The sequence below is a fragment of the Dunckerocampus dactyliophorus genome, chromosome 2 (assembly GCF_027744805.1).
Source record: "Dunckerocampus dactyliophorus isolate RoL2022-P2 chromosome 2, RoL_Ddac_1.1, whole genome shotgun sequence".
In the NCBI taxonomy this organism is placed as follows: Eukaryota; Metazoa; Chordata; class Actinopteri; order Syngnathiformes; family Syngnathidae; genus Dunckerocampus; species Dunckerocampus dactyliophorus.
In genome coordinates, this window is record NC_072820.1 from 3,096,840 (window position 1) to 3,124,525 (window position 27,686).

Below are 27,686 nucleotides of genomic sequence, written 5' to 3' on the forward strand. Positions count from 1 at the left end.
TTATTTTTGTGCGTTTACAAAAAATGGTCACTTTCAATGTCCAAATCATCATAAAAGAAGTTGAGCTGTAATGCAGCCATTCATTAAACATATTATTTCAAGTATGGGTCTGGATGAGCTTTTGCATTCCATATTAAAGCAAATGGTTAGACGTTTGTAAACACAAGCGTTTTGTGTGCATCCTCTCCCTCAAGATTTGTTTACAAAAAATGATATTTAAAAAAAAAAAGTTGCAAAGGAGTCCACTCGAGGCAGATGTCACTCATCACAGTTGCATGTGTTTTATGGTATAGCCAACACATTCATTTTGCTGACTGTGCCCGCCTCACAAGATGGACTCAGTCTCTGCCAGCTGTGCCCGCGACACAGTTGTAAAAGTGTGCAACAAACGTTGGATCCCTCTCCTCCAGAATGTGTAAGAAATGGTTCCGCTCTTCTTCTCCCCAAGACTCAAACCACTGGGTCCACAGGCGGAGCTGGCATTCAAATATGCTGGGTAGTCGGTCCTTCACCTTGGTAGGATGCAAAAATAGCAACAGGTGAATGGAGATTTCAATAATTAAGACCATATATTTTCTGATCCCATTACCTGAAGGGTACTGAGAGAATCTAGGAGGGTGCACACCTTCCCGGGCACAGCTTTACCCACCAGATCTTGCAGAAACCTCTCCCGCTGTGAGGGGCTCCAGCCCTGGAACCAGCTCAGGACGCACCGCTGCTCCTGGAGACTGGCATAAGAGATGGGCTCCGGCTCTCGAACTTGACCTCCACTAGACCCACATGTCAGGTTCTCAAGGGTTGGAGGGCAGACGACACTTTGAAGGGCGGAGGGAAAGCCCTCCAGGCCGGGAGAAGAAACGCCGGTCCGGTCTGGTGCTGCCATCGTCGTCGTTGGACCACAGAAGCCGTCTGTGGCAGACAGCTGGCGCTGCTGATCCGAGCTCAGACTGACATGGTTGAACCACGACATTTTGGACAAACTTGTTCGCTTTCAGCATGAGAAGAGCAGGCAGATGCGGACTATAACGCAGTTGTGTCAGCCGACTGGCTAAGTCCTTTTGTAATAAGCTTGAACTTCAAACGGTTTATCATAAATCTAGAGTATGATGCACCTTACGCGCGAAATAACGCATTACCCACCTTTTGTCATATTTATAAAGCAACAGCTACAACCACTACTTCTCTTCCGTATAATGATCTTATTCCCTTTCCTTTATCGGAAATTGAAGCAAGTTTAAGTGATTATTACCGCCCCCTAGCGTATCGGAAGAGAGAACTATTAAATAGTCCATCAACACTCTTTACTCCTGCGCTCGAGTGTTGGGTAAATTACTTTTAAAAAGAACTTGGTGATAGTGACAAGTTATTTTCCACAACAAATCCAATCAGTCACGGAATAAATGTAATTAGTTACGAGGGAAAGTAATTATTGCCTTCAAATACGTCAAATAATTTGGATTAGAGTTGAGCTCGTGACTTGTAATTTTCTACCAAAACGCCAGGGGGCAAAGTTTTACTGGGCGTGAGCAACCACAACTCTTGTTGAGTAGCGCTTTAGTTTCCTCTGAAGTAGCAGTGAGCAATGGCAACACTGTGAACAATGGCAAATCGTTGATATAAAGATCAGTGCATAATAACAGGACACATTTCACTGTCAGTAACGGTAACAGCGTTGTGATGTTTGAAATATGAATTCGTTTGATTAACAAAGGAAGGAAGGAAAACAATAACACCGCGAGTTGGGGATACGGGAATAATTGTATTATTGTGTTAACGTTGTTACATGGTGTCGTATTGTTGTATTTAAGTGTAATTATGTTATGTTCCACATAAATTGGTTTATATTCAAATGTGTTGATAATGTTTTTGTTTGCCTAAAATGTTTGTCCTTTGTGTCATTCAGATATTAATCAACAAATTTTAAGCCAAATCACAAAATCATTCGATTATCTTGAGCTCTTGGTGATGTTTTTGCAGTAAAAAATAGTATTTGTATCGGTATTGACAAAACTGAAAACGGGAGAGTCGGCAGGTATGAGTTATGTATGCGTTACCTGACGAAGAATCAAAACTGCGTGAAATTGGGCAAAAGTACGTAGTTTGTTAACATGATATTCCAATAAATGCACCGTGTGTGAAAACTGATAAACGTAAACAGGTCGAAATTAAATGAGTGATGTAAAATGAAAACGGAGGAGGTACATTTTTTGTATCGGTTGCCGGAAGTTGTCACCGATTACGTCAGCAGTGGGAGGGCGTTGCTCGACGCGCTCGCTGGAAGCGGGCCAGAGGAACGGAAAATGGCGGACCTCGAAGACGTTACCCTGGACGGGAAGCCGCTCCAGTCCCTTCGTGTAGCCGATTTAAAAGCTGCCCTCCAGGAGAGAAGACTGTCGAAAAGTGGACACAAAAATGCTCTCGTCAAAAGACTCAAAGGGGTGAGTTCTGGCGCGAAGTGCGCGGGCACGGTTGCAGCGAGTTCGGATAACGATGAGACGGGCTGATGCTTTCTCGAGGCCGACATCCGAGCACCGTTGAACCGCGTAGTCGCTGGAATTTGTCGTTTGATCATTCCCACTCGGTTGTATTGTCTCCTTTGAGACGCACGGCTTGTTGGTAATTGTGTTTTCAGCAGGACTGAACGCACCAAGCGTAGCAAGTAAGAGTTAAGCCAACTTCTCCTCCCCAAATGTTGCATTGGGGGTGATGTTTCCCTGTTAGCATAGTAGCTATTTGGCTAACCCCGTTGAGTTCAGCAGCTGCCTCGGTGGATAGCTGCTGATTACGAGGTTTTAAAACCCTCAAGAGTTTCACCGGGCGATTTCCGCAAATATGCATATTTTCTTCCTATTTCAGTCATCTGTTTTCTAATTGCAACTGCTCGCCATGTTTCGACGACTTACGGTCCGCGAATTCCCCCATTTGAGGCCTTCGAGCTGCCGTAGGTCATCGAAGAGCTGATTTGTTTACTTTTCGACAGGACATCAACCAAAGGTTATCTCAAGCGAGTTATTTTGTTTCTCCTAAGCCGTTCTCGCGTTCTGTTGACGGTTCAACTGCGCCCCCAAAAACTATATTATGTTTCTTTTTTTGTTTTAACCCGTTTCCTTTTGAAGTTTAAAGCGACACATTTCTCTTCCGTCGACAGTGGGTTGACATGCTAGAAGTATATTTCTTTCGTATAATATCAATAATACTAATCATTTCAGGCGTGTCACGTCAAAATACTTCAATGTCACATGTTTTGATTCAGTGAGACAAATCTTGTATGGGAAAAGCTCTTTGGCTTTGATCTAATTATTCAACTAGTTTCCACTTTTATCTAATTTATGACAATACTAACTAGATTGTATTGTAATCAGGCTCACATTTTTTAGTCTCAAATAGATTCTACAAAAAAATGTAAATTTTGTTTCTTACAATTACCCAGATCTGACTGTGTGGCCGGCATGCTAACCACCAGGCCAGAAAACAATCTATCAGGTCAAAAAAAGTGGCACATTTCCCACAGGACTGCCATCTATCTGTGGCCCTCGGATGCGCGATTTAAATCCGCAAAACTCCAGCCAGAGTGGAGATTTCCAAAAGCTCCAGCTTCAGTGCGTGTGTGTTGATGGATAAAACAAAGCTTTTTTGGTTTGTCTCATAAGAATTCTGGCCGTTGGTTTGATTTTTGCGCAGCAGGCGGGAGAATAAAAACATCCGTCACGTGTCCTTGGCTGAATGTATTTTAAAGGTAACGTGCACGTCTTTGTACATCTAAAATGTCTCCGTATTGTAGCGTCTGAGGGAGATGCGTCTGGAGTACCCAGCATACTTCGCAGGCGCTTTGTAAATAACAGTTAAAGTTACGCATTTGTTGTTAGCGCTTAGCAGTTAATTTGCGGTGGTTGGCCGCGTTGTTTACGCAAAACTATTCATCAGCCTCCAGCGCTAACGATACGAGGGACATACTTTAGCCGTGCTCAACTTTGCAGGACACGTCGGGAGTCCATCATCATCAAATGCGTGAGGGTCGCTGAATCCAAATCTCTATCGAGGACAAGTTTATATAGTTTCTATCGCTATCGTTTATAACGCCCATTCCTGTGTCTCACTCTATTGTAGCGTACCCAGCATGCCTTGCGGGCACTAGTAACCTGTTTGTTGTTAGCACTTTGTCATTACTATCCGCAAACAATGGTGGTTCGCTGTTGTGCGGTAACTAACGTGTCGTGCAGTGTAGTTTTTTTGGTTTTATTAGCGAGACTGTCCTTCAATTAGACGACTGTCTGTCTGTTGGCATACTGGTGCCAAGCTGATGCCTGTGAATGGGAGAGCAAGCCGACTGGCCGAAATGATAACTACTAGGGTTGTTGCAAGATCTCGTAAGATTAAAACGTGACAAGGTTTCTTGTCCAGGAGAAGACTCTTGTGGGCTCCAGGCCTCAGATGATAATAATTAATTATTCGCACGATACACGAAAATGAAGTGGATAATTGATATACTGCCATGTGCATGCGTGTCCGCTTTCCTCCTCTCTTGCCTCCAAACAGGCCGTACGTGCTGTGTGGTTTCTCATATTTGTCGTGTTCCAAAAATATTTGAAGCTTGTATGACAAAGCCTGCATATCGTCTGGCTCTTTTCCAGCTCATTTTCAACTTCAACTGCGCGAAAGCCAAAGTGCTTCCAGGCGGGTGCAGATCGGAGTTCACGCTCAGCCATTCTTCCATTTTTTTTGTTCTGTCAGCATGGATTATTGACATGTATGAATCGATTAATAATCGTCAATGTCAAATCCATTATTTCCCCCACCCCCATTTTACGTGTCTTTTCATAACTGCGCATCAACAAAATGAGTAGTTGCAGCTACAAGTTGCAGCTACAAGTGCCGTCATTATTTTAACTTGTCATTTTTTTTGTTTTTGTTCCAGTTTGTGGAAGTAGTTCAACCGTTAAAAGCATTGAGCTTAGGTCACGCATTATAAAACATTTCAAAATGTGCTTGCATTGTTTTGTCGCGCTTTGAAATACACCTAATAAAAATGTGGGAAAAGGTTATTTGTTGCGTAGCTTGCAAAATATTTAATGTAACATAAATTGAAAGAAATAAAATGAAGGATTTTTTTGGGATGTAATGCACCTGATTGACTTCAGCCTTCTGTCAGTTCACTCGACCGTTTGTTTGGCAATTTAATTTCAGTCATGAAGTTGCCTTGTCTGGTAGGTTCAGGCTGAACTCTGAGTACTTTCCACAGTTAATCATTTGCCTCCGGCCATGATGAACTCCTTTTGGGTGTCATTTGTTATTTGCGACTTGAATTGCTTTCTGTTGTTCTCTACTTTTATCATCCCTCTCAATAATAACCAATAGGGGTGGGCGATATGGACCTTAGCATGTAATGCAATATTTTTGGGCTGTATCGCGATATGATTAAAGTCTTGTATAAAAAGCTACAAACCTTAAGCCGTGTAAGTAAATACGCTTGTCTCAAACTGTAGAGCACATTCACTGACTTATTGGTGACGAAGTGCAACACACCAAGTGCATTTAGTGCTACCAATCTGAGCGTTTTGTATTTTTGCCTAAGTGTAGACGTGCTCGCTGTCTCGGTCTCACGCATCACGACACACTCCTCGTACTCAACTCTGTGTTCGCGCTTGAGACGCTAGAACAAATTTGTCGTGTTCCTCCCCCTTTTGCCGTCACCGTTGCTTTGCAAATATTGCATATGATGGTCTCTTGCTCCATTTTACGCTTTTTTTACCAGCACAGTGTGTGTGCTTTATGGGTTAGTGAACAAAATGTCCGTTAATTAAATGTGAAAATACTTCTATTTATTGATGCAATAAATCAATGGCCAATTTAGGCCCGTAATTGAGAAATGGATGTAGCCTGGCTAACTTTCCTAATGGGATGGCAGCCTCTGCACACGTTGCTACGAAACGCCCCTGCTTGTCATTAAGGAAGATGTCATCACCGACGCAATTCCAACTGCATATGTAAGATATTTTATGACACTCTTATTTTGTTTACACGGTTAGACCACATGGAACAACCGGTGCTCTTATTTTGAAGGCCGGAAGTGTGTTGAGTGTCAACTTTCCGCCAACTTTCGCCGGTGTTTGTCGCCATTTGAAGATGTTTTGTTCGGGAGGAGAAGGTTTAGTGTTTGTAATGGTGGTGCCACGATTGAGCAGTGCGCCGAGCAAATACACGCACGTTCCTTCTCCTCACGATGACAGCATTTTATTCACATTATGTCCATTTCTGCAAGAGTCCGCATCTAACAGTAAATTCTGTTTTTATTGGCCAATCGTGGAAATCATAGGGCCCTGCATGCTGTGGTGCACGTCAGGCTTTCTGTAAACTGTAAATACTGTAAATGAATGAATGAAACTTTCCGTTTCATTCATTCATTTACAGTATACCGTTACAAGTCATTTTTTTTTTATCATTGGAAGACTTGATACGGTATATAAAACTGATCGCCCAACCCTAACGATCTCTTTTCAACCAATACCAGGCTCTCATGCTGGAGAATCTGCAGAAGACCTCCACCTCTCATGTTGGGCTGCAACCAAACTCGCAGGTAAGTGTCTGAAAGCTGATGTTTGTCATCATGGAGAGAACTGGTGGAAAGTCTAATCCCAAGTAAATATGCCGGTATGGTTGTCATAAAGAGCTGATGCCACTGCCCAGGCCTGTTTTCACGAGTCTGTCTGTTTTTAGATTGGTGAGATGAGCCAGAACAACTTTATCAAGCAGTATTTAGCCAAACAGCAGGAGCTTTTGAGGCAGCGGCCAGAGAGAGAGGCTCGTGAAGCATCTGAAACGAACGGTAAGTAGAATGACAGTTTCCCGGTCTAGGTGTGATGTTTACTGTATGCTGTGGAATGTTAACGTATTTATGACATTTTGTGAACAGAGCAAGAGGACCACACAGAAGTAAATAACAGCACCCCCAGCCCTGCTCATGTCCAGGTCAGACTCAGTGTTCTCACCGTACTGTTGCTCAGTCCCTTTCTAACCTTTCATATGAAGACTGCTCTCTGAACTTGGTTTCACAGCCCTCATTTTTTGCGGTTAATTGCTTCTAGACCCGACCATGATAGGTGAATTTCCGCTAAGTAGGAATCCTTCTTTTATAAATAGAATATTTTCGTAGTTTCGTAGAGCATACAAAACCTGTTTACTATCTTCTGAATACGCTTTTTGGCATTATTAGGGCCCTCCAGACATGAAATAACACCCCGTTGTCACTTTTACACTCCTACTAGCCAATATAGTACACATAATAATACAAAATATGATGTCTTACACACAAATAAGATAACATAGACAAGGGGTGTCCAGACTACGTCCCGGGCGCCATTTGTGCCCCATTGCTGTTTTTTTTATTGGCCCGCGGCACATTCTAAAACTATATTTAAGTATTTACTATAGTTACTATATTTAACTATTGAACTAAAAAAATGAAAAAAACAGCAGTCATTTTTATTACATTACAATAATAAAGTCAAAACATTGAGCAAAATGTTGTAACCTAATGAGGGGGGGAAAAGTCAATTTTCTAATTTTGCAAGAATAAAGTAATATGACGAAAAATCAGGTCATTTTAGTCGCAAAAAGTTGAAGTAGTATAAAGAAAAAAGTTTTTAAAGTCGTAATATAAGAAAAAAACAAAACAAAGAGTGAAGTTGTAATTTTTGGAAAATGAGGTTGTGAAAAACGCAATAATATAATGGGAATAAAGTCAAAACATTATGGGATCCATAATGTTACAAAAAGGGGATGTACAAGAAGAAAGTTGAAATATTTGTAAAATTCTATTTAAAAAAAAAAGCAACAGCAGAAATTTTACGACAGTAAATTGAAAATATTAAGAGACAAACGTCGTTTCCATTGGAGAAAAAAAGTTGCAATTTTACGAGAATGAACTTGTAATTACGAGAGAAAAATAATGTCATTTTAGTGTCATAGAGTTTAAATATTGAAGAAAAAAAATTTTTTTTCCAAGACATAATATTATGAGAAACAACGAATAAAGTTGTCATTTATGTTGGGGAAAAAGTTTTGATATTACAAGAAGTCAATAGCCCTGCTCCTTCTGAATGCCTTATTTTAGTTCGTTTAGCCATTTTTATGCGTCAGAATGCTCAATTTAGGCCAAGAATTAGCTTATATTTGTACTTTTTTTTTTTTTTTTTTTTTACTAGTAATAGGCCGTATTCAACCACAAAACAATAATAATGAATACATTTTTGAAAAACCATGATAGAGTGAGGGCGTGATGAACCGAGATGTAGCGAGGGACGACTGGCCTGCCAAAGGTATTGCCAATGCGAGTACGGCAGTATAAACATTTCAACCACCTTTTTTCTTATCAGGATGTGACCCCTGCCTCAGCTGACCACCGCAAGTCACCAGGCCCCTCTGACGGAGAGGGCCTGTTTGCCGTGGAAAATGAGGGAGACGCGAACAGCAACCAGGAAGCTCACATGTCTGCTTCTCCTGCTTCTGGCTCGGTTCCAATGCACATTCCTGGCGGCGGGGATCACCACCCGGACAAGAGTGCCACGGCCGGTGACTTCCTTGCCGACAGTGATGATGATGACAGTGAGGATGGCGAGGACGATGGTGACGATGAAGACTGGGACAGGAACATTCGGAGGAGAACCCCGAGACAGCCGGCCAGAGGCCCCTCAACCCGGGAGAGGTGTGGAGCATCTTGTCAACCCCAGCAGCAGCACATCCCTTCCCTTTTGTCTCCACAACTCCGCCAGCCAACTCCTCCTCCCTCCCCGCCTCCCGAGTTTTCATTCCCCTTGCCCGACACCCCCAAGCAGAGCCCCCCAAGTCCAGATGTAGCCCCAGCTAGGCGCTCACCCAGTAGCTCCAGCTCCGGTTCCTCCAGCAGCGATAGCCGCAGTAGCAGTCCGGAGCCGCAGAGAAGTGGACACGTGGAGCGCAAACCCGGCCCATTAACTCTCCTGGCACGTAAAATGGAATCCGAGGGAGCTTTCTCCGGAGCGGGTTGGCACGGCGGCAATGCGGAAGGTGGTAGGAAAGACAGCGTTTCACCAACGGCCGCAGAGCATGGTGAAGGTCTCATATCTGCCGTCGCTCACACGGCCTCCACTACAGGCCATGAGCCGTTTTCCAAGACACCAGGCACCATCAACCCGGGCGCCGGCGGAGCTCAGTCAGCCCATAGCCACGTTCCTGTGAGTGTGCTCAAGGCTTCCGAAATGGAAGAGAGTGAACGTGAACTAGAGGCAGAAAGAGAGAGGCTAAGAACCCTTGAGCAAGAGCAAGCGATGGAGGAAGAGAGAAAAAGAGCTCGTGAAAGAGAGGAGCGAGAAAAAGCCTTGCAGCTGGAGAAGGAACTTGCTTTAGAAAGAGAGAGGCAGGAGAGGGAAGAAGCTTTGGCCAAAGAGCAGGAAGAGCGAGAGCAAGCATTGGCAAGAGAGAGAGCTCTAGAGCTGGAAAGGCAAAGGGCCTTGGAGCAGGAACTTCTCCAGCGCCAGCGGGAGGAGAGGGAGAAGGAGTTAGAAAGACTCCAGGCTTTGGAACGGGAGCGAGAGGAACGAGAAAAGGCTTTGGAGGAAGAAAGAAAAGAAAAGGAACAAATTGAAAGAGAGAAGATGTTGGAGCAAGAACGGTTGGAAAGGGAGAAAGTGGAGCAAGAGCGACTAGAGAGGGAGAAAGCTCTAGAGCTTGAGCGGCTAGAGAGGGAGAGAGCTCTAGAGCAAGAGCGGCTAGAGAGGGAGAGAGCCCTAGAGCAAGAGCGGCTAGAGAGGGAGAGAGCCCTAGAACAAGAGCGACTAGAAAGGGAGAGAGCTCTAGAGCAAGAGCGACTAGAGAGGGAGAGAGCTCTAGAGCAAGAGCGGCTAGAGAGGGAGAGAGCCCTAGAACAAGAGCGGCTAGAGAGGGAGAAAGCCCTAGAGCTTGTGCGGCTAGAAAAAGAGAGAGCCCTAGAGCAAGAGCGACAAGAAAAAGAGAAAGCCCTAGAGCAAGAGCGGCTAGAAAAAGAAAGAGCCCTAGAGCAAGAGCGACTAGAAAAAGAAAGAGCCCTAGAGCAAGAGCGACTAGAAAAAGAAAGAGCCCTAGAGCAAGAGCGACTAGAAAAAGAAAGAGTCCTAGAGCAAGAGCGACTAGAGCGGGAGAAAGCCTTAGAGCTTGAGAGACTAGAAAAAGAGAGAGCCTTAGAGCAAGAGCGGCTAGAGAGGGAGAAAGCTGTAGAGCAAGAACGTCTAGAGCAAGAAAGACAAGAGCAGATGAAGGGCTCAGAGCGAGAGAGAATTAAGAAGTTAGAAAGTGATAGAGCAGAAGAGCAAAGGAGGTTAGAGCTCGACATGGAGGAAAAGAAAAAGTCGACTCTTGACAACGTGAGGACAGAGGAGGCTGTAACGACAGGAAGGATTTGTGAACAGGAGAGCTTAGAGAAGGAAATAGCCAAAGAGCTAGACACTGAACTCCCTCCATTTAAATGTGGCGGCGAGCTTGGTGTCAGCCCTCCCACTCCTCCCCTTTCCACAGGACCAGATAGCAAAAGACAGGCAGGGGACCAGGAAGATGCCAATGCTCCAAAGCCACAGAGCGAATCCCAAGCAGCAGAGTCAAGGTCTCCCTTGTCACCAACGTCACTGTCATCTCCACAGTCATCACTCAAGAAGTTCCGGTTCTTAAGGGACCGTCCAATTCAACCCCCCACCCCTTCCATGGTTATCAAGCGGCCGCGTACCTTCTCTGACACCCCCCCTGTCTCCTTCAGCTTTGGAGAACAGAAGGAAGGACATCGAATGCCTGCTGCACAGGAAGACCACGTGCATCAGGACGGTGGTGCCAAACCACTGGGTCCTGTGGGCAGCCAGTCCGAGGACGACCCTGCTTTGAACAAAAACAGCTCCAAAGAGAGCTTTACAAGTCAGGTATCGGAGGACATTCATAAAGATGATTCCATGATCCAGGAAGAGCCTGCCAGGGAAGCCACCGAGACAACAAAAGATGCGGGTCCTTCAAGCCCAGTGGATGCTACACAATGGCAGGGAAGAGATGGAAAGAGAGAAGAGAAAACAACAAGAAAACGTTCATCCTCTAATGACTCGTCGTCTTCTGAATCTGATTCTGGGTCGTCGTCATCCCGGTCTTCTTCCTCATCCTCCTCTTCTCCTGATAAAACATCCATTTCAAGGAGTAGAAGGGTAGGCAATCCACATGTAAACATTTGACTCCTTTTGAATGCGCATGCTTGTTTTGGTTTGGCATATGTGCACTAATGTATCTGACTTGAATAACAATGATACATTTGAAAGATTGAAGTGTAACACCACTGTTTAAGTAGTCATAGTCAACATTTTTTCATTAGTCATATCAAACAGCTGTATTTTAACACCTAAAGGTCATTCTTGTTTTTAAAATAAAGTCATATGTCTGTATTTAGTTTTTGCTACAATCTCCAAGCTAGACATAATTATTGTCCGAGTTAAGCAACACTGCTGTCTAAAGTACTGTACCATATTTCTAAATCCACACGTCATATCATTATATTGTAGTTGCACATGACTTACAGACACACAATCTACAAGATTAGAAAGTAACAAAAAGCATCCGGTATGCTCTTCATCATTCCATTTGTGTGTGCCTAACTGCGTCACAAACTCAACTCCATGAATTATTGCAGCCACTAGGTGGCGCCACAAAAGCTCCTGCCAGCCCCTTTTACCTATAGACAGCACATGCTGAATTGTAGGTCATACCTGACTATAAGTTGCAGGACCAGCCAAGCTGTGAACAACTGCAACTTATAGTCCAGATAATACTGTTATATTTGCCTTAATTCATTTGTGCCTGCTTGCTTGCCTTTTAGGAAGGAAAACCTCAAAGAAATGCCTCACCACAGCGTAGCATGTCTGCTGTGGCCCAAGATGATCTTATAAACCAAATACCAAAGGCCTCCCCTTACAAAAGAGAGCGATCCGGAGAGAAGACTAGCCCAGCTGATGATGGAGCAAGCCAGGCTAAGGTCAGTGACTGTCAAATGCAATCTTATGACCTTTGTTACGACAGGTTATACATTTGTACTCTTTCCCTTTTTTTTTACAAAAACAAAAATGTTGCCGCCCACTTAAAACTCCAGAAACCATTCCTTGAATCAACAACCAGAGCAGAGAGGAAGAGGAACAACAGTGAAGGATTGGAGGAAAAAGATGAACTAAGGTCTGGTATTATGTCTTTGTTCGGTGGGGCCACTACAACCAATGAGTGAATGTTATGCATTTGAGTATCTGATGATCAAAGTAATTAATGTGTAATATAATCTGCAGCACCTATGATTAATGCCAACTGCCACAAAAATGTATTTCCCTACCCTGTGCCTTTATTTAATCTGCACTTCAGTCATAAACAATACAAAGATGGGTTTATATCTTTTAGAACAATACCCCATGTTACATGTTACACCACTTTCCTGAATAGTTTCTTCAGAGGAGTATGCTGCATTTTCTAAAACTCTATCTGGGATAAGGACAGTGTTCTCCAGAAAGAAAAATGTACCTTTCTTCCTGACGTGTAGTGGGATTTCAGTTCATTCTTCTCGTTCAGGGGTGTCCAAAGTGCGGCCCGCAGTCCCGCGACTGCTTTTTTATTTGCCCTCGGCACATTCTAAAAATACATTTAAACAATAAATTAAAAAAATAAGTAAAACGTTGAAATATTTGTAAAAATAAAAAAACAGCCAACTAGGAATGTAAGGAGAAACAGTTGATAATAATAATAACAATACGCTTTGTCACTGATAAAATGAATAAATATATTTGATATGTGTAAATATATATATATACACACACACACACACACACACACACACACACACATTATATTAAATATTTAGTTTGGGTTGGTTTAAAACAAAACAAAAAAAAAGTAAAAGCAGCCCCTGCATCTTTGATTTTTCAGTATGCGGCCCTTAATGGAAATAGTTAGGACACCCCTGTTATGAACATCTGTGTTGGTTGGGTCTTTTTAGCAAGTGCACTAAATGTGCATTTCTAACAAAAGCTCAAATGTATGAAAAGTAGAAATGCTCCGATCAAGTATTTATGCTACCGATACTGATCACGTAGATAAGTGCAATTTTTAAATAAAAAACATTTATTTTCATAGATTATTTCAACCCAAACAAAGCATTTTTTTTTTTATCAGAACATGAACAAAAACCTCAATGAAAAGCAGGCTTGCAGGCGTCTCATGTCGTCATGGGGGGCTCCCTGGTGCCCGCTGGTACCACGCTTGTGTCCCCTGGGCTATATTATATGAAAGCGGAACCATAAAATGTAGACAAAATTATATTTGACTTACTTTTTCACTGGTGAAACTTAGAGGATCAGAGGCCTTACTTAAGGAGACTTTGGATGCAAGAGCAACTTGATGGCGCCCCAGCTGGACACCAGGCAGTCGGCAAACCCGGCGGCCGGCCATCCAATCCGACGAATCTAACCACTGTTCGGGCTATCACGGGCACATCTCCCGCCTTTTGGCTAATTAGCTGCTGCCCGACCAACAATCGCATCGCAAGCTGCAAAAACTCACCCTACCCTGCCAAGTGCCCCCGCAAAACTTATATCACTCTCACAACGACAGGAAGCCCCACAGGGCAGACATGCTTGTTTTGGCTTTGTGAAGGGAAAGTGGGCGGGAGACGGTCGCTATAGGCTGGCTGTTATAATGGAGGCGGAGCTGATCGGCGAAGGGGATCAGCATTTAAAAGCAAGTATCGGGATGCCAACACTGTGCTTTTTCACGGTAATCAGCAGATACTGATATCGATCTCAGCACCCCTAATGAAAAGTGAATGTTATATTGAACATTCAGACTGAGATGAAGATCGTTTAGTATGTGTTTCGCAAACAATGAAATGGGAAATGTTTTGTCACATGAACGCTATTTATTTTTGGAATGTGCCACATTATATGCAGCTTTAGAGCCCCTGGGCACGCTGGGAAAATTAAAAATATGCACAGTCGTCCCTCGCTACATTGCGGTTCGAACATCGCTCCTTCACTCTATCACGGTTTTTCAAAAATGAATTAATAAATGGTGTTTTAGGGTTGGCTATATTTTTATTTTTAGTCAAAAATGTGCATTTTGAAGCAAATCGTATGTATTTTTCCCCCCAAATTAAGCATTTTCAGGCATAAAAATGGCTGCACGAACTAAAATACAAATACAGCATAAGCCATTAAGACCACCAACTTGTGAATGTAGTATTCTACATTGGTCACTAGGTGTTGGTAATTGTTCGGTGTGACCAACACCCAAACACCAGACTTGAACAACTGGCTTTTATTGCCAGTTTAAATAATGTCACAAGGCAATAATAACATCATAATAACACGGGTTACTGTTGCGGCCATAGCCCACAACAAGCTAAAACTCAACTCTGAAACCTCAACATCACTTCCTGTCCGCCGCTGATTTTGCTCCCCTACAAGGTAAACTGTCCTAAATTTCTTATTTTCTCTTATTACTACAATATATTCACTTATCACGATTGAGTCTGGAACCAATTAACTGCAGTGAACGAGGGATTACTGTACAGTGGAGACCACTTAAGTCGGTCCATCTTATGTTGACAACCTGTCTACGTTGACCAAGTCTTGAAGTCCCGCTACACTATGTTATTACAAAAAAGTGCCGCCGTAAGTTGACGTTGACATACATTTGAGACCCAAAGTGGTAATTTTTAATGAAAAATCAGTTTGCTTACACGTTAACAGCGAGAAACGACAACGTCATAACTATTGTCTAGTTACACGGGATTAAAATGTGCATGTATTAAAATGTGTATTTATTACCACAGCAGCTCTGTTAGATAAAAGTATAAAATATCATATGAAAACACAATAATCAGAACAAAAATATGCACAAATTGAGAAAAACCGTGTCAACAAAGTGGCGTTGATTTAAAAAAATCCCATATCGCACTCGATTATGTTTATCAGCACTTGTATCGACGTCTGATGGGCGCGCGTTAACATAAACGGTTACACTCTATATTATTCTCGTAATATTACAACCATGTTGTCATAATATTACAAGTTATTCACGTAGCAGGAAAACATGTTTCTCCTCATTATATAACTTAATTCTCGTTACTTTTACCATCTTTTGGGTTTAGTTTTTTCCTTTTAATCGTGGCTGTAATACTCAGTAGTTATCCAATTCCTTGTTGATGCTAATGAATAGGTTTTAGTCGCAAAATCGATTGAATGCAGTCTTTAAAAAAAAAAAGATGAAATATTTGATTTAAGATGTTAACACGGCAGGAAGGGTAGCTAATATGAAACCTTGTCACTTTGGGGCCGAAGTATTTTCTATCAGGCGATAGTCGCGGCTACCATGAAGCCAACACGCGGGTCTTCTTTTATTCATAATTGAAAAGAACAGCTTCCCTCGCGGTGTAGCAGGGCCTAACGTTTTATTAGCTAATGGCTGAAGCTAACAACAAGCAACACCTTCGCCCCCGATTGTGTGTCGCTGCCAGGGGAAGCGGACATGAACGCTGACGGTGAAGAGTAGCCTGCGGTGGGAGAAAAGGTATGGCGGAGAGAGAGGGAGCTTAGCCCGCTGCGTCAGTCTGCGTGTGTGCTGCGTTTAAGCAGTACGTCATGTTTTCATTGACAAGTTGAATTAGTCGGCTCCGCAGTGTGTCGCCAGCTTTGACCGTCTGGGCTTGGCGCGGACTGGCACAGCGGTGTCAGAGGCGGACTGCGGTGCTAGCGCATTACTACGCGTTATGCATGCGTGCTTCATGCAAGGTTTTTCCAGACACGTCTCGTCACCTGGTCTTAGTTAATGTCACTTCTGCTCTCCTCCCGTTCACATGCATTCCGAATGACTGCATCGTATTATATTTATTACATTTATTACATTTATTATAAAGGCACATAGCCCAGCTTTGTTTGGCCAACCTGTTGATTGAAAATTGTACTTATTGTAATTAGGTGCTTATTGTTTTGCATTTTCACTAATAATGTAATCATTTGGTTTGTCTTTGTCCCCTGCTTCTGTGCATGTCGACATAATGAAGGAAGGGCATTGAGCCTGCAATGGCAGATTCAGAGAAGGTTCCGGAGACCAGCGAGGAGGTAAGGATGCTACTACCTGTAGCTGCTGTTGTGACACATTAATTTCAGTTTCAATTTCAATTTTCAATTACAGGCTTTGCTTGCAATATCGCAGTTCGATTATCTCTCTCTCTCCCCCCCCCCCCCCCCCCCCAAAAAAAAATTATTGCGTTTTTTCAGAAGTTAATTAATAAATAATGACTGTTTTGGCTTGGGTCTATTATTAGTCAAAACATTGAAATGCAAATGATATGCAGTAATCTGGTCACTAGGCGGCTGTAATAACACAAAACATTACATTAATTTAAAGGAACTGCACTTTTTTGGGGGAATTTTGCCCATCCACAATCCTTATATGACACATGAAAACATGTGTCTTTGGCTTTTCTGCACATTCAAAAGCTATAAAAACGGCTAAAAAGATGTAGCTAAGAATGCACGTAATGTGAAGCACCTGTTCCGCCTATAAAGCCTGCTGGAAAAAAATTCCAAAAAGCGGCAACAACACTCTTTTTAACATATAATCTGCTTTATATGTTGCATATAGCCAAGCTACAGTGACATTGTTATTATTAACATTGTCACACCCAAGAACTACATCACTGGCGTAGTGACACCTCATTCATGTTAGATTTATTTCTGCTGAGAGTTTCATACATTTTTCGCCAAGGTCTTGCATTGATGACTGCGAAGATTCTTCTTACCCATCCGTACTTTAAAAGACAAATCCGCACTGTGATTTTTTTTCCCCCTCTATGCTGACGCATCTGTCCGTTTTAACTTGACCTTTTTTCTTCTGTCACTTCCACCCGATATTTAGCCACTCTAGCGAGGAGCGCCTTCTGGGTGACGTGTAAAATGGTGACACGACTCACTGAGGAAGAACGGTGGATATCCATCGTCAAGTTAAATATAGCCATGTATTCATATTTCGTGGCATTTTTAGCCATCACAGATGTTGAATGAATTCAGTGTGCGGCGAACGGTTAAAAACACAATGAGAGAAAAGAAACAATAGCGCCATATTTGCTCATCACTTCCCTGGGTTCCAACTTCGCCTCTCTTCTGCTGTATTTTTCTTGCTCTTTTAATACCTCTACTCCCCCGTTTGTGTCAATCCTGCCTTCCTTATCTTTTTTCTTTGTGTTGCAGACACCCAAGGCCTTCTCTGCTCGGAAGATATCTCTTGGCAGTGAGTATACCGTTCGTTGTCTGTTAGTTGTAGTTCACCATTTCCTGCATTGGTGCTACTACCTGTATTATATGAATGTCATCACACATCAATGATGTGGTAAACATTGGACATATTTTATGCACTGAGCTGTGTTGTTGTTTTGCTGTCACGGCAGGCAGTAAGTCATCTCCAGGCAGAGGCAGTACCGACACCGATCAGGAGTCTGGGACAGCTGGTGGTCGCAAGAGGAGGTGGGGTTCCAGCACCGTGGTCACGGTCAAGAAACCTTCCATTAGCATCACCACAGATTCACTGAAGGTATTTGCGCCATACATACATTGTTCTATCTTGAAGGAAGCGTGCTTATTTTCTTTATTTATTTGCCCCCCAGTCACTGATCCCAGACATTAAGCCATGTGCAGGCCAAGATGCGATTGTGGACCTGTACCCTGAGGAAGCTGTCCTGTCCGGTGCTGAGGAAGAAGACACAGAGCGCTCGGAGCAGGACCTTCAGATCAGACGCACTGTCACACAAGTATTGCCTTCACTTATTTGAATGCTGGATTTTGAAGGTGGGACTTGTTACCTGGACGACTTTCTCTCTCTCAACTGAAGGTGGTGGTGTCAGACAGCCAAGAGAACGGACAAAAGGAGGAGAAGAAGAGCAGGAGGGAGGAGGTGGAGGTGAATGACGTACAGGGCGACGCAGCTCACGAAGACAAAACCTCTGTTCCCGAAGACATGGAGACTCAATCACCGTCCCAACCCAGCCAAGATGTAGAACTCAGCACTGGTAATCTACACTAAATACTACTTAGCAATCCTTTAAAGCAGGAATGTCCAAACTTCTTCCAGTGAGGGCCACATACTGAAAAATGAAAGGATGCAAGGTCCTCTTACATATTATATAAAGCAATGCTAAGAAGTTCTGCATATTTGAAAATAAAGCTGCATCTCAGCTTTGTCATACATGTAGGTGAAAAACCATATTAGTATGAACTTTACATTATTGCTCTTTTTTTTTCATTTTCCAAATATTTCAATAACTTCTTATATAATCATAAATTAGTTTCATAATATTATTCCTCTTAATAGTTGGACTTTATTCTTGTAAAATTACTGCAGATTTTTCCGTTTTTACTTGGGTGGGCGGATTTGGAGAAGGGAGGGTTTAAAAAAAAGTTTTCTTGTAAAATTGTTTTAAGAATGTGCCGCGGGCCAATGAAAAAGTAGCTGTGGACCACACATTGGGCGCCCCAGCTTTAAAGCATACATGGTGGAAAAAAAGAGTACTGTATAGCTGTCCAGTAAAGCACATTTTAACACATTTTTTTTAATAGTGACCACAGGTGAAACCATCATTCGGCGCTCCATCAGCCAGCAGAAAACAGGCGTTTCCATCACCATTGACGACCCTGTACGCACCAACCGACAACCCTCTCCACCACGTGGCAAAGTTTCCAGTATTGTTCATGTTAGCAACCTGGTGAGAAAACACTTTTCTTTTTTTTTTTTTTTTTTAAACATAGTTTTTTCTTAAAATTCAAATCTGTTAGGATGGACTCCCAATTTTAAGACATTGCGTAGGTACTACTAGAAAATATCTCCATCTGTACAGGTCCTGTTTTAGGGAACAATTTGACTTAACTGCCATGCAAGCGTAAAAAGGTGTCATGTGGAGGTGATACCACTTTTTAAAAAAAGCTCATTGCCATGTGTAGACTTTAATATCACATATGGGAACAATCAGGGCTGCATGGTAACTTTAAAAAAAAAAAAAAATTGTATCGCATAGATGCTACAGATTTGTAGAGCACTTAGAAAATGTCCCAGGACCTCTCAAAGCACTTACATTGTTGAGTTCATCTCTGGCAAACAGTAGAATATTCATGGGAAAAATGCTCCTCAAAATCCAAGCAAGGGTGAATCCAGACGTTGTTTGCCCACGTGAACTAGATGTTAGACTGGCGCTTTTATTATGAAGGCCAAAGTGTTCTAACTGATTCCTGATCTTCTGGCAGCCAATCCTAATACTGTGCTATACAAGTAAAGAATCAAAGTTATGTAAGTCGACAGTTCTGTGGCCAAACACTTAGCAACAGCCTTGTCTCGCCCTGCTGTCCAAAATGAAACACTTCACCTGCCAATATGTGAGAATATTCCAAAAACGGTCATGCAAGAAGCCTGGAAAGCAACACTAGGCGCCTTGGTTGCCCACGACTTGGTGTCGTGGGAGAGTTTGTGTACATGAGATTACATTTAAACACTTTTTCAGCGACTGGATGTGTTTGTGTTTACGCTGTGAGTTAGTCTTTACTTGGGCACACTCAGCAAGCACACATGAGAACGCGTGAACAAACGTGCCATGTCGATGTCAGTCAGCCAGTCTGTTACACCTTATGTTTTCGTAACATGACAAGTTATTTTCAGACTGAATTCTTGTCATTTTTACACCTGTAATTTAGGTGAGGCCATTCACTCTCGGGCAGCTGAAGGAATTGCTGGGCAGGACCGGCACCCTGGTGGAGGACGGCTTCTGGATTGACAAAATCAAGTCCCACTGCTACGTCACTGTGAGTTACGGCCGTGCGTGATCTCCGGCGAAGAACCGCTCCACCGCGGTTTACTTAGTGACTTGTCTTCCTGGTTGTGTCGTGTAGTACTCAAGCTCAGAGGAGGCGGTTGCCACGCGGGAAGCTCTTCACGGAGTCAAGTGGCCTCAGAGCAACCCAAAAGTTCTTAGCGTGGACTTCTGCCAGCAGGAGGAGGTAAGCAAGCGTTGAATTCTGTCAATGAATGTGTGTTAATCATTTGTACAACAAAATGTGTGTGTGTGTGTGTGTGTGTTTTGTAGCTGGACTTCCACAAAAGCTTGGGTACGGCAGACAAACCTGCCACAGAGGAGCGCTGGCTTGGTTCCACCCGCTGTCTCGCAACCGGCCTGCCGTCGCTCCTTCCCGAGCGAGACCAGTGGGCGGAGCGCGAGCGGGAAATGGAGCGGCGGGAGAAGGCCCGGTCAGAGCGGGAGTGGGATCGCGACAAGGTCAGAGAGTTTGGGAAACCCGGTGAGGACAAGGAGGCGGGCAGCCGGAGGTCGCGCTCAAGAGAGAGACGACGCAAGGAGAGGGCGAAGAGCAAGGAGAAGAAGAGTGAAAAGAAAGGTGAGGTGGTGGAGTTGTTGTCACATGATCTATGTTGGATCAGAGGCGTCCAAACTTTTTTCAGCGAGGGCCACATAGTGAAAAATAAAACTGCACAAGGGCCACTTTGATATTTTGTATGCTAAGAAGTTACCATAAATTCCATATAAGCCACTACTTTTTCTTAAACTTGGGGCCCTGCTGCTTATACAGCGATGAGGCTAATGTGTGGTTAACTTCTAATCTCTTGACATCTTTACTTCAGAACTACTACTAACTACTACTGTTGAAATACTGTGCTGCTCGCGAGTCACTGAAGAAAACATAACTCTTTCTTTGGCAGGAGCCAATCACGAGCTATCGGTGAACTCATGGCGAGCTTGTCAACCCTTTGGAAATCGCAGGAGGTCATCACTCAGTCTAACAGTCTGACTCACGCTGTCACCTTACATGGTGCCTGCCAGGGCAAGCATTACCATAATGGAAACAAAAAGCAGTATGGTAAATGGTTAAGAGTGCCCCCCCCAATGCTAAACCTGTATTGGTACTTGTTTGTATATTTCCCAGCTACCTTTTGAGTGTTAAGTTGCTGTCAGATGAGCGTAATGTTTGTAAGATGAAACCGTGAGTCAGCCTGTTATATCGAGTAATGACCTCCTGCAATTTCCAATGTTTTGTCAAGCTAGTGAGTTTATTCAAAGCTCATGATTGGCTCCTGTCAAATTAAGAGCTGACCGGTCCGCATGGACTCGTGTGTGCCGCAGTATGTATTTTATGACACGGACACGTGTGACTTCTAGTCTGATGCGGCTTATGTAGGAACAAATGTGTTTTTCTCTCAAAATTTAGTGGGTGCGTCTTTTCACTGGAAATTACGGTATTTATATTTCAAGGGAAAAAAACTGCATCTCATCTTTGTGATATAAGCCCATTAGTACCAACTCCAGTTTTACCCTTTTTTTTTTCCTTTACTTCCCCCCCAATTTTTACTTTTTCCACAGTATTTGAATTTTCTTCTTAAATAAGACATAATTTTTGTTCTCATATTATGACATTTTCCCGAGCTTAATTTCCAAAAAATACAAATCAATTTTTTGTTTCTCTTAGTATTCAGATTTTTAAAAAGTGGTTTTCTTAAATATTTCAAGTCTGTGACTAAAATGACATTATTTTCCAACTCTTTCAGCTTCTCCTATATTTTAACTTTATTCTCATAGCGTAACTTTGTCCACAAAATTACAACTTTATTCATTGTTTTGTTTCTTCAAATATTACAACTTTTTAAGCCATTTGTTCTTGAATATGTTACTTTTATGCTAACATTAAATGAGTTTTCCTCTTACTATAGTTTATTCATATTTATTCAATATTGACTTTATTAAATTACAGCGGTTTTTCCATTTTTGCTGGGTTTTTTTTAATTTATTTAAATGTCCCAACTATTTCTTCTTGTCTTATAATACTGTATCACCACTTTAAAAAATGTCTTGTCTTAAATATTTCAACTTTATGCTCCGAAAATGAAATGAAATTTTTCTTTGTGATATTGCGACGTTCTTGACTTTTTATTGTTAGATTGCAACATTCTGTCAATATTTTGCCTTTATTTTTGCAGCGTTACTGTGGATTGAGCCGTTTTTTTTATTTAACTGTTAAATTATATTTTTCAAATGTGCCACGGGCCACATTGGACACCCCCGTGTTGGTACGTGAACGGAGACGGTTTCATATTGTTTGTTTCTGCAGAGAAAGCCGCTGAAGAACCGCCCGCAAAGCTTCTGGATGACCTGTTTCGCAAAACGAAAGCAGCTCCTTGCATATACTGGCTGCCGCTGACAGAGGAACAGGTGATGCAACATCTGTCGTCTTGCGTGCGTGTTTTTTCTCACACGTCCTCATTCAACACGTAGGCCGTGGAGAGGGAAGCCGCCAGAGCAGAACGCATGAAGGAGCGCGAGAAGCGGCTGAAGCAGCAGCAGGAGGAGAAGGAGAAAAAAAGGGAGGAAGAGCGCAAGGAGAGGATGAAAGGTGGCGGCGTGGCGACGGGAGACCGGAGCGAGGGGGAGAAGGACAAAGACAAGGACAGGGAGCGGGACAGAGGTAAAGAGAGGGACAACGACAAACGCAGGGATGGCTACCGCAGGCCGGGGGCGAGCGGGGAAAGTGGGAGCAGGCGCTCGCGAAGTCGCAGCGACCCGCGAGACAGGCGGCGTTAGCGGCCGGTCGGCCGATGGACCTGTCTGAAGAAGACCATCTTTCCTCCGTTTTGCCTTTTTGTTCCAAGCGAGACCCAGCAAAAGGACCAATCATGTCGTCACTCGACTTCTCGAAGCACATCCACCAGTGGCGCGCGCTGAGGTTCATGGCTGGTGAGGCGCATTGGCGTCACATTCGCGTGCATGGCAAGTACCATCCGGTATTTTCTCTCCATCAGCAAGCATAGCGATAAGACACAACACCGTTTTATTGGCGACGCGCTGACTAAACCAGTTTATGTGCCCACCCTCACCCTGCGTTTGATCAGGAAATGTGCAGATTCAGCGTTTTTTACTTAAGAAAATGTAAAAGGAAAAAAAAAACAACACACACAAAAAAAAACCTCCCATTGGAATCATGCAGAAAATACATTTATAACACATCCCTGGAGAAATATTTATTATGTTATCATCATTAACTATCACTGATCTCCACCTTCACTCACTCAGTTGTGTTGAAAGGGGACCACCGACGTGGCAGTGATGTCACGCCTCCTCGAAGTTTGCTGTATATTGTCTTTATTCCGTCACATCTGTTCTGATTCCCAGTATTGGTGCCATCATTTGCTCCTGCACTTAGAACGAGGAGGCCTCATGACGGCATGGAGAGAAAGAAGCGCATCGAGAGTGTGTGGTATTTTGTACAGACGTGTGTAATCATAAATCCACCTTTTTAAACGAGGCAGCTTTGGAGTATTATGATCTATAGGCAATGCAGTGTTTCTCTCCAGCTTTTTGGAGGAGAAAAAAAAAAGATTCTCTAAGTGGAGGAGGAGGCGATGCTTATTTTTCCCCCGTCACACCAGACACAACTTTTATCATTGATGATTGCTCCCTTCCCTTGGGCGGGGAGGTTGTACGATTTTGAGTTTTAATATTGTTTTTGTCGTTGTTTTTACCTTTTTAGTACAAATGCTTTGTGTTTGTTTTTTTTTTTAATTTCTTCTTTGATTACGCCTATCAGTGGTGAATGTACAAATAATAATAAAAAAAAATGGTTAAAAGTTTGAAAATATTGCCCGTTTTCCTTGTTCTCATCCCTTTGAGATTACCGTGGGACATTTGGAGGAAGTCTAAATGTACTTCCTGAGTCATGATTCCATCGCTCCCAAACGTGACCACGTGCAATTCAAATGCATGGTGTTGCAGTTACACTAACAATCCACCAGGTGGCGATCACCACTTCACATGATGTATGATTCAATTCCGGGACTTGTTGGTAGAGGTCAGTGATACGGCAATTCGATACCATGTAAATACAGAAACAGTATTGGCGATAGCGACACCGCATTTTATCGTGAAAAATGTCACGAGTTAGTTATTTTTCCTTTTAATTTGTTGATCATGCTTACAATAAAGCTCATTTTAGCCAAACATTTTTATCATGAAATTTGAGTCAAGATACAAGTCAATATATAAATGCAACAATGTAAGAATGTAGTATCGACAGGGTAATACAATTAACAGTTATTGAAGTAAAAGAAGTCAAGCATGGGCTCTCATTGTGTGCCCAAAACGTTATTCCCTAAATTTGTAACAATACAGTCCCTCCTTTATAGCGGTTATTTGGTTCCAGACCCGACCGCAGTAAATTAATTTCCGCAATGTAGGATTAAATGTCAAAAGGAATGTTTTTGTAGTTGGAGCACAGAGAACCTGTTTTACGACTTTCTACAGTAAATAGACATTAGAGCCCTGTAGATGTGAAATAACACCCCTATAGTCACCTTTGCTCTCCTATTCTTTGTTTACAACATGAGATGGCCACTAGCTAGTGAGCTAACCAGTTGGCCTTGAATTTATTTTTTCTAAAGTTGAGGTCAAAAACTTACCACTTCCACACGGGATGGGAGTTTTTTCTCGCTTATGTAGGACTTGCCATGGCTTGCTTCGTGCACTGATAAAAGGTAACGTCTCAAGTGTTTTGTGTCATTCCTGGAGAGCAGAATACTAATTATCACTTGTAGGAACAACTGTATCGAAAAATATCAATCTCATCACGCTAGTATCTCCAATCACGATACCAGTCTTAGTATAGAGATGGATGTACAGTATATACTTGTAAGGCGTAGCTGGATCACTAATACTGACAGCTTTTGGAATCTGATATCAAATTCCTTCTTTTTTTTTTCTTTTATATTGCCACAGTTATGAACCAACCTGATGTGTTCCTCCATGCCTGCCATCCCTTCTCTGTAAATCATGAGTTTGCCAACCCCCCCACCACCCCCTTCCTTTGCCTCGGTCACTTCTCTGCTCCTGACGTTCATCCTGCAGACCTCAGCAGAGTTTCTATGTAATTACAGCCCATTGCTCGCTGAGCGGGACATTTTTGTGCCCTGATGCAAGTCCATGTGTGTCTGGCCTCCAAGGACTGGTGAATCCCCCTCCTTACCATCTCGCTGCCACATCTTTGACACATGGAGAGGATTCAAGTAGGAGCCGCTTTCTGTTTTCTTGACTGGAAAAACAAATCATTAATTGATTTTTTTTCATGACAATGAGGAAGTACACTTTATCCCAATGGGACAATAGTAAATCGTACAATCATTCAACACATAAGTAGTGTACTTGATGAATGGAATAACGTTAGTAGTATTAAGGATATAGCATTTAAATTGCCAAATCTTACCAGTAATGAGTAAAACACAGTTTACACATTACGAAGATATGCTAAGCTATTTGTAGCGCCAGTTGAAAATGATATAAGCTTCACTGCTGCTTTGATAACTGCGACAATTACGAATCGTAACTTGCACATTTATGTTCTTTATCTGCGTGAATCGCACATACTTTGCCGTGTCTTTACTGATCATGTACCACCAATTTGCGTCAGTTCGCTCAGTGTTCGGCATTCTTTCAAATCACACTTCCGGTTGTACAGGAAAGGGCAAAATAAACAAACTGACAAATAAAACAAAATGCAAGATGTCATCGTCCTTTACAATATGACTAAATCTAGAGGGTCCTGTTGTGACTTTGAAGGTTACATAAGTAAATCTGACAGTTAATGTTGTCACTTTGATGATTATTTTCTTTATCCACGAGGATCTGACTCATTTTCCCGTCTTTCGTCAATTACCTCAATTCTTTCAAAATACACTTCTGGCTTCACAGGAAGCGCCAAAATAAACTATGTAAAATAATGTTGATAGTAGAAAGGCATAATGTAGTCGTCCTACACACTATTGAAATAAAGTGTGTTTTTGTAACTTTGTTATTTACATACATAACTTTGGCAATTATTGTTTTACTCTCCGTGCATCTCACACATTTCACCGTGTCTTGACCACCATCAATTATCGTCATCTAGTTGAGTGTTTCTTCTTCCGACAGACTTCCGATTTCACAGGAAGCGCCAAAATAAACTGCCTAAAAATAATACTTGAAACCTAAACAAAATGCATGATATCGTCGTCCTTTACATTATTGCTGAAGCTAAAGGGTGCTTTAGTATATTTGAGTGTTCCATAAGTAACTTTGACGTTTATTTTCTTTATTTCAGTGAAACTCACACATTTTCCCAAGTCGTTACCTTTATAGCATCAATTTTCGTCATCTAGCTCAGTGTTCCTTTTTCCGACATAGACTTCCGGTTTGACAGGAAGAGACTAAATAAACTGCCTAAAATAATGCTTTGTCAACAAAACAAAAAGCACGACGAAGTCCTCCTTTACACTATGACATAAATCCAAAGAATAAGCATCTCAGCTTTGTGGTATAGGTGGCAAAAGTACCCAGCTCGTAGCTACCTACTGTTTGAAGTTGTGTGTTTCTTCTTCTTCAAGTAGTCCGCCATTTTTGGTTTGCAGGCGCAAATATGACTAAGCCTGGAAAAAAAGGGTGTCCAAAGTGTGGCCCCAGGGGGTCATTTGCTGCCTCTTTTTTATTTTATTAAAAATACAATTAAACACAAAAACGGAGGGAGGACAAAAAGAAATAAGTCGTAATACTGATAATGATACACCCCTTCAACCAAAACATGGCTACCAGCAGACTGTTTGATGCTTTCATGCTAGCAGCAGACCACCTGCATCTGGTGCGGGTCACGCGCTGAGGCCAGTGGAGTAAGAAGTACTCCTGCTAAGAAGAACGCCGTGAAAGCAGAATGTTTTGGTCCCGTAAGCACTTCCCCTCCCAGCCATTCCTGTCCACTACTCAGCACCGCCACAGCCTCGCTTTCATCTCCTCCATTTTCCTGCACGTCCTCAATGCAAACACGAGACGAGACACCATCAAAGAGAGTCGAGAGCGAACCCTTCCCTCCCGCCCCCGTTTGTCTCCTGTTTTTTTGCAATGACATCTTATGGAAACCAGATGTGGGCCGCTGGCGTGAAGGGAGAGCGTTGCTGCACCAGGTAGTGGATTCTGACTTATTAGTGGCCATTGTTGACATGAGGAGGTCAGGATGAGGGTGCTTGAATCAGCAGCTCCTATAGGAGGAGGTGCTTTCCTGTTGGCCTCCATCACGGGAAACCACAACCGCATCACACAGGAAAAAGTCAAACGGTGATTGTTCAACTTCCTTGCACCTGCGATTCTTGCACCCACGCAATCACACCTCCCCCCCAGGGGGACTGCGCCCACCGCACCGCACCCAACAAAGCATGAAAAGTCTTATCTGGACGTCTGGGACGCACACAATGTCGTCACAAAAGCAATCTGATGTCGGTTAAATGCACTACACTTAACGATCGACAACCCATGACTGTGCAACACTTTTGTACAACATGTTTGTTCCCCACGCGTTTGTCTTACTTCTCCTTCATTCACGTCCCCACTTATTTCTACTCATTTATTTTCTATTCATTTTTCATTTATTTCTATTTTATGGCTCTTAATAAAATTTATTAATCTTATTTTTTACATTTTGTTTTCAAGGTTAGCAGATTGGCCTAGCTTTGTGGAAAAAATGGTCTTGTTCAATTAATTAATCCCCACTTATTTGTTTTCTATTTGTGATTCATTTATTCATGTTTTATGACCTTTATTTAAAGTGTTCATC

General features: G+C 42.6%; 2 protein-coding genes across 4 annotated transcripts; one reads left to right on the forward strand and one right to left on the reverse strand.

The window, feature by feature from the left end:
* On the reverse strand, positions 1-2,363 carry c2h14orf119 (chromosome 2 C14orf119 homolog). 2 transcript variants are annotated; one of them, XM_054767201.1, is made up of 2 exons: positions 650-2,363; positions 1-512 (listed from the first exon to the last, which is right to left on the reverse strand). In XM_054767201.1, the coding sequence occupies exons 1-2, from the start codon at positions 968-970 to the stop codon at positions 339-341; spliced, it is 495 nt and encodes a 164-aa protein (XP_054623176.1). In that variant the 5' UTR covers positions 971-2,363; the 3' UTR covers positions 1-338. The 2 variants fall into 2 exon arrangements, with proteins under 2 accessions (XP_054623176.1, XP_054623175.1); XM_054767200.1 differs by having other exon boundaries at positions 590-2,234.
* Positions 2,265-27,686, forward strand: acin1a (apoptotic chromatin condensation inducer 1a). 2 transcript variants are annotated; one of them, XM_054767198.1, is made up of 19 exons: positions 2,265-2,438; positions 6,509-6,574; positions 6,715-6,823; positions 6,911-6,966; positions 8,373-11,189; positions 11,855-12,010; positions 12,125-12,204; positions 16,076-16,133; positions 17,265-17,304; positions 17,462-17,604; positions 17,678-17,821; positions 17,902-18,079; positions 18,627-18,772; positions 19,752-19,859; positions 19,947-20,054; positions 20,141-20,447; positions 22,173-22,273; positions 22,337-22,526; positions 24,988-27,686. In XM_054767198.1, exons 1-19 carry the CDS (start codon positions 2,301-2,303, stop codon positions 25,140-25,142), a joined length of 5,100 nt encoding a protein of 1,699 aa, XP_054623173.1. In that variant the 5' UTR covers positions 2,265-2,300; the 3' UTR covers positions 25,143-27,686. The 2 variants fall into 2 exon arrangements, with proteins under 2 accessions (XP_054623173.1, XP_054623174.1); XM_054767199.1 differs by lacking the exon at positions 24,988-27,686 and having other exon boundaries at positions 2,266-2,438; positions 22,337-24,950.

What these genes read in the sequence shown, in the direction of transcription:
- c2h14orf119 (XM_054767200.1), bottom strand. Translation starts at nt 970, where the DNA reads ATGTCGTGGTTCAACCATGTCAGTCTGAGCTCGGATCAGCAGCGCCAG. An exon ending in ATTCTCTCAGTACCCTTCAG is followed by an intron (nt 513 to 589) that starts GTAATGGGATCA and finishes CATCCTACCAAG; the next exon opens with GTGAAGGACCGACTACCCAG.
- acin1a (XM_054767198.1), top strand. Translation starts at nt 2,301, where the DNA reads ATGGCGGACCTCGAAGACGTTACCCTGGACGGGAAGCCGCTCCAGTCC. An exon ending in GAGGAAAAAGATGAACTAAG is followed by an intron (nt 12,205 to 16,075) that starts GTCTGGTATTAT and finishes GACATAATGAAG; the next exon opens with GAAGGGCATTGAGCCTGCAA. An exon ending in TCGGAAGATATCTCTTGGCA is followed by an intron (nt 17,305 to 17,461) that starts GTGAGTATACCG and finishes CTGTCACGGCAG; the next exon opens with GCAGTAAGTCATCTCCAGGC.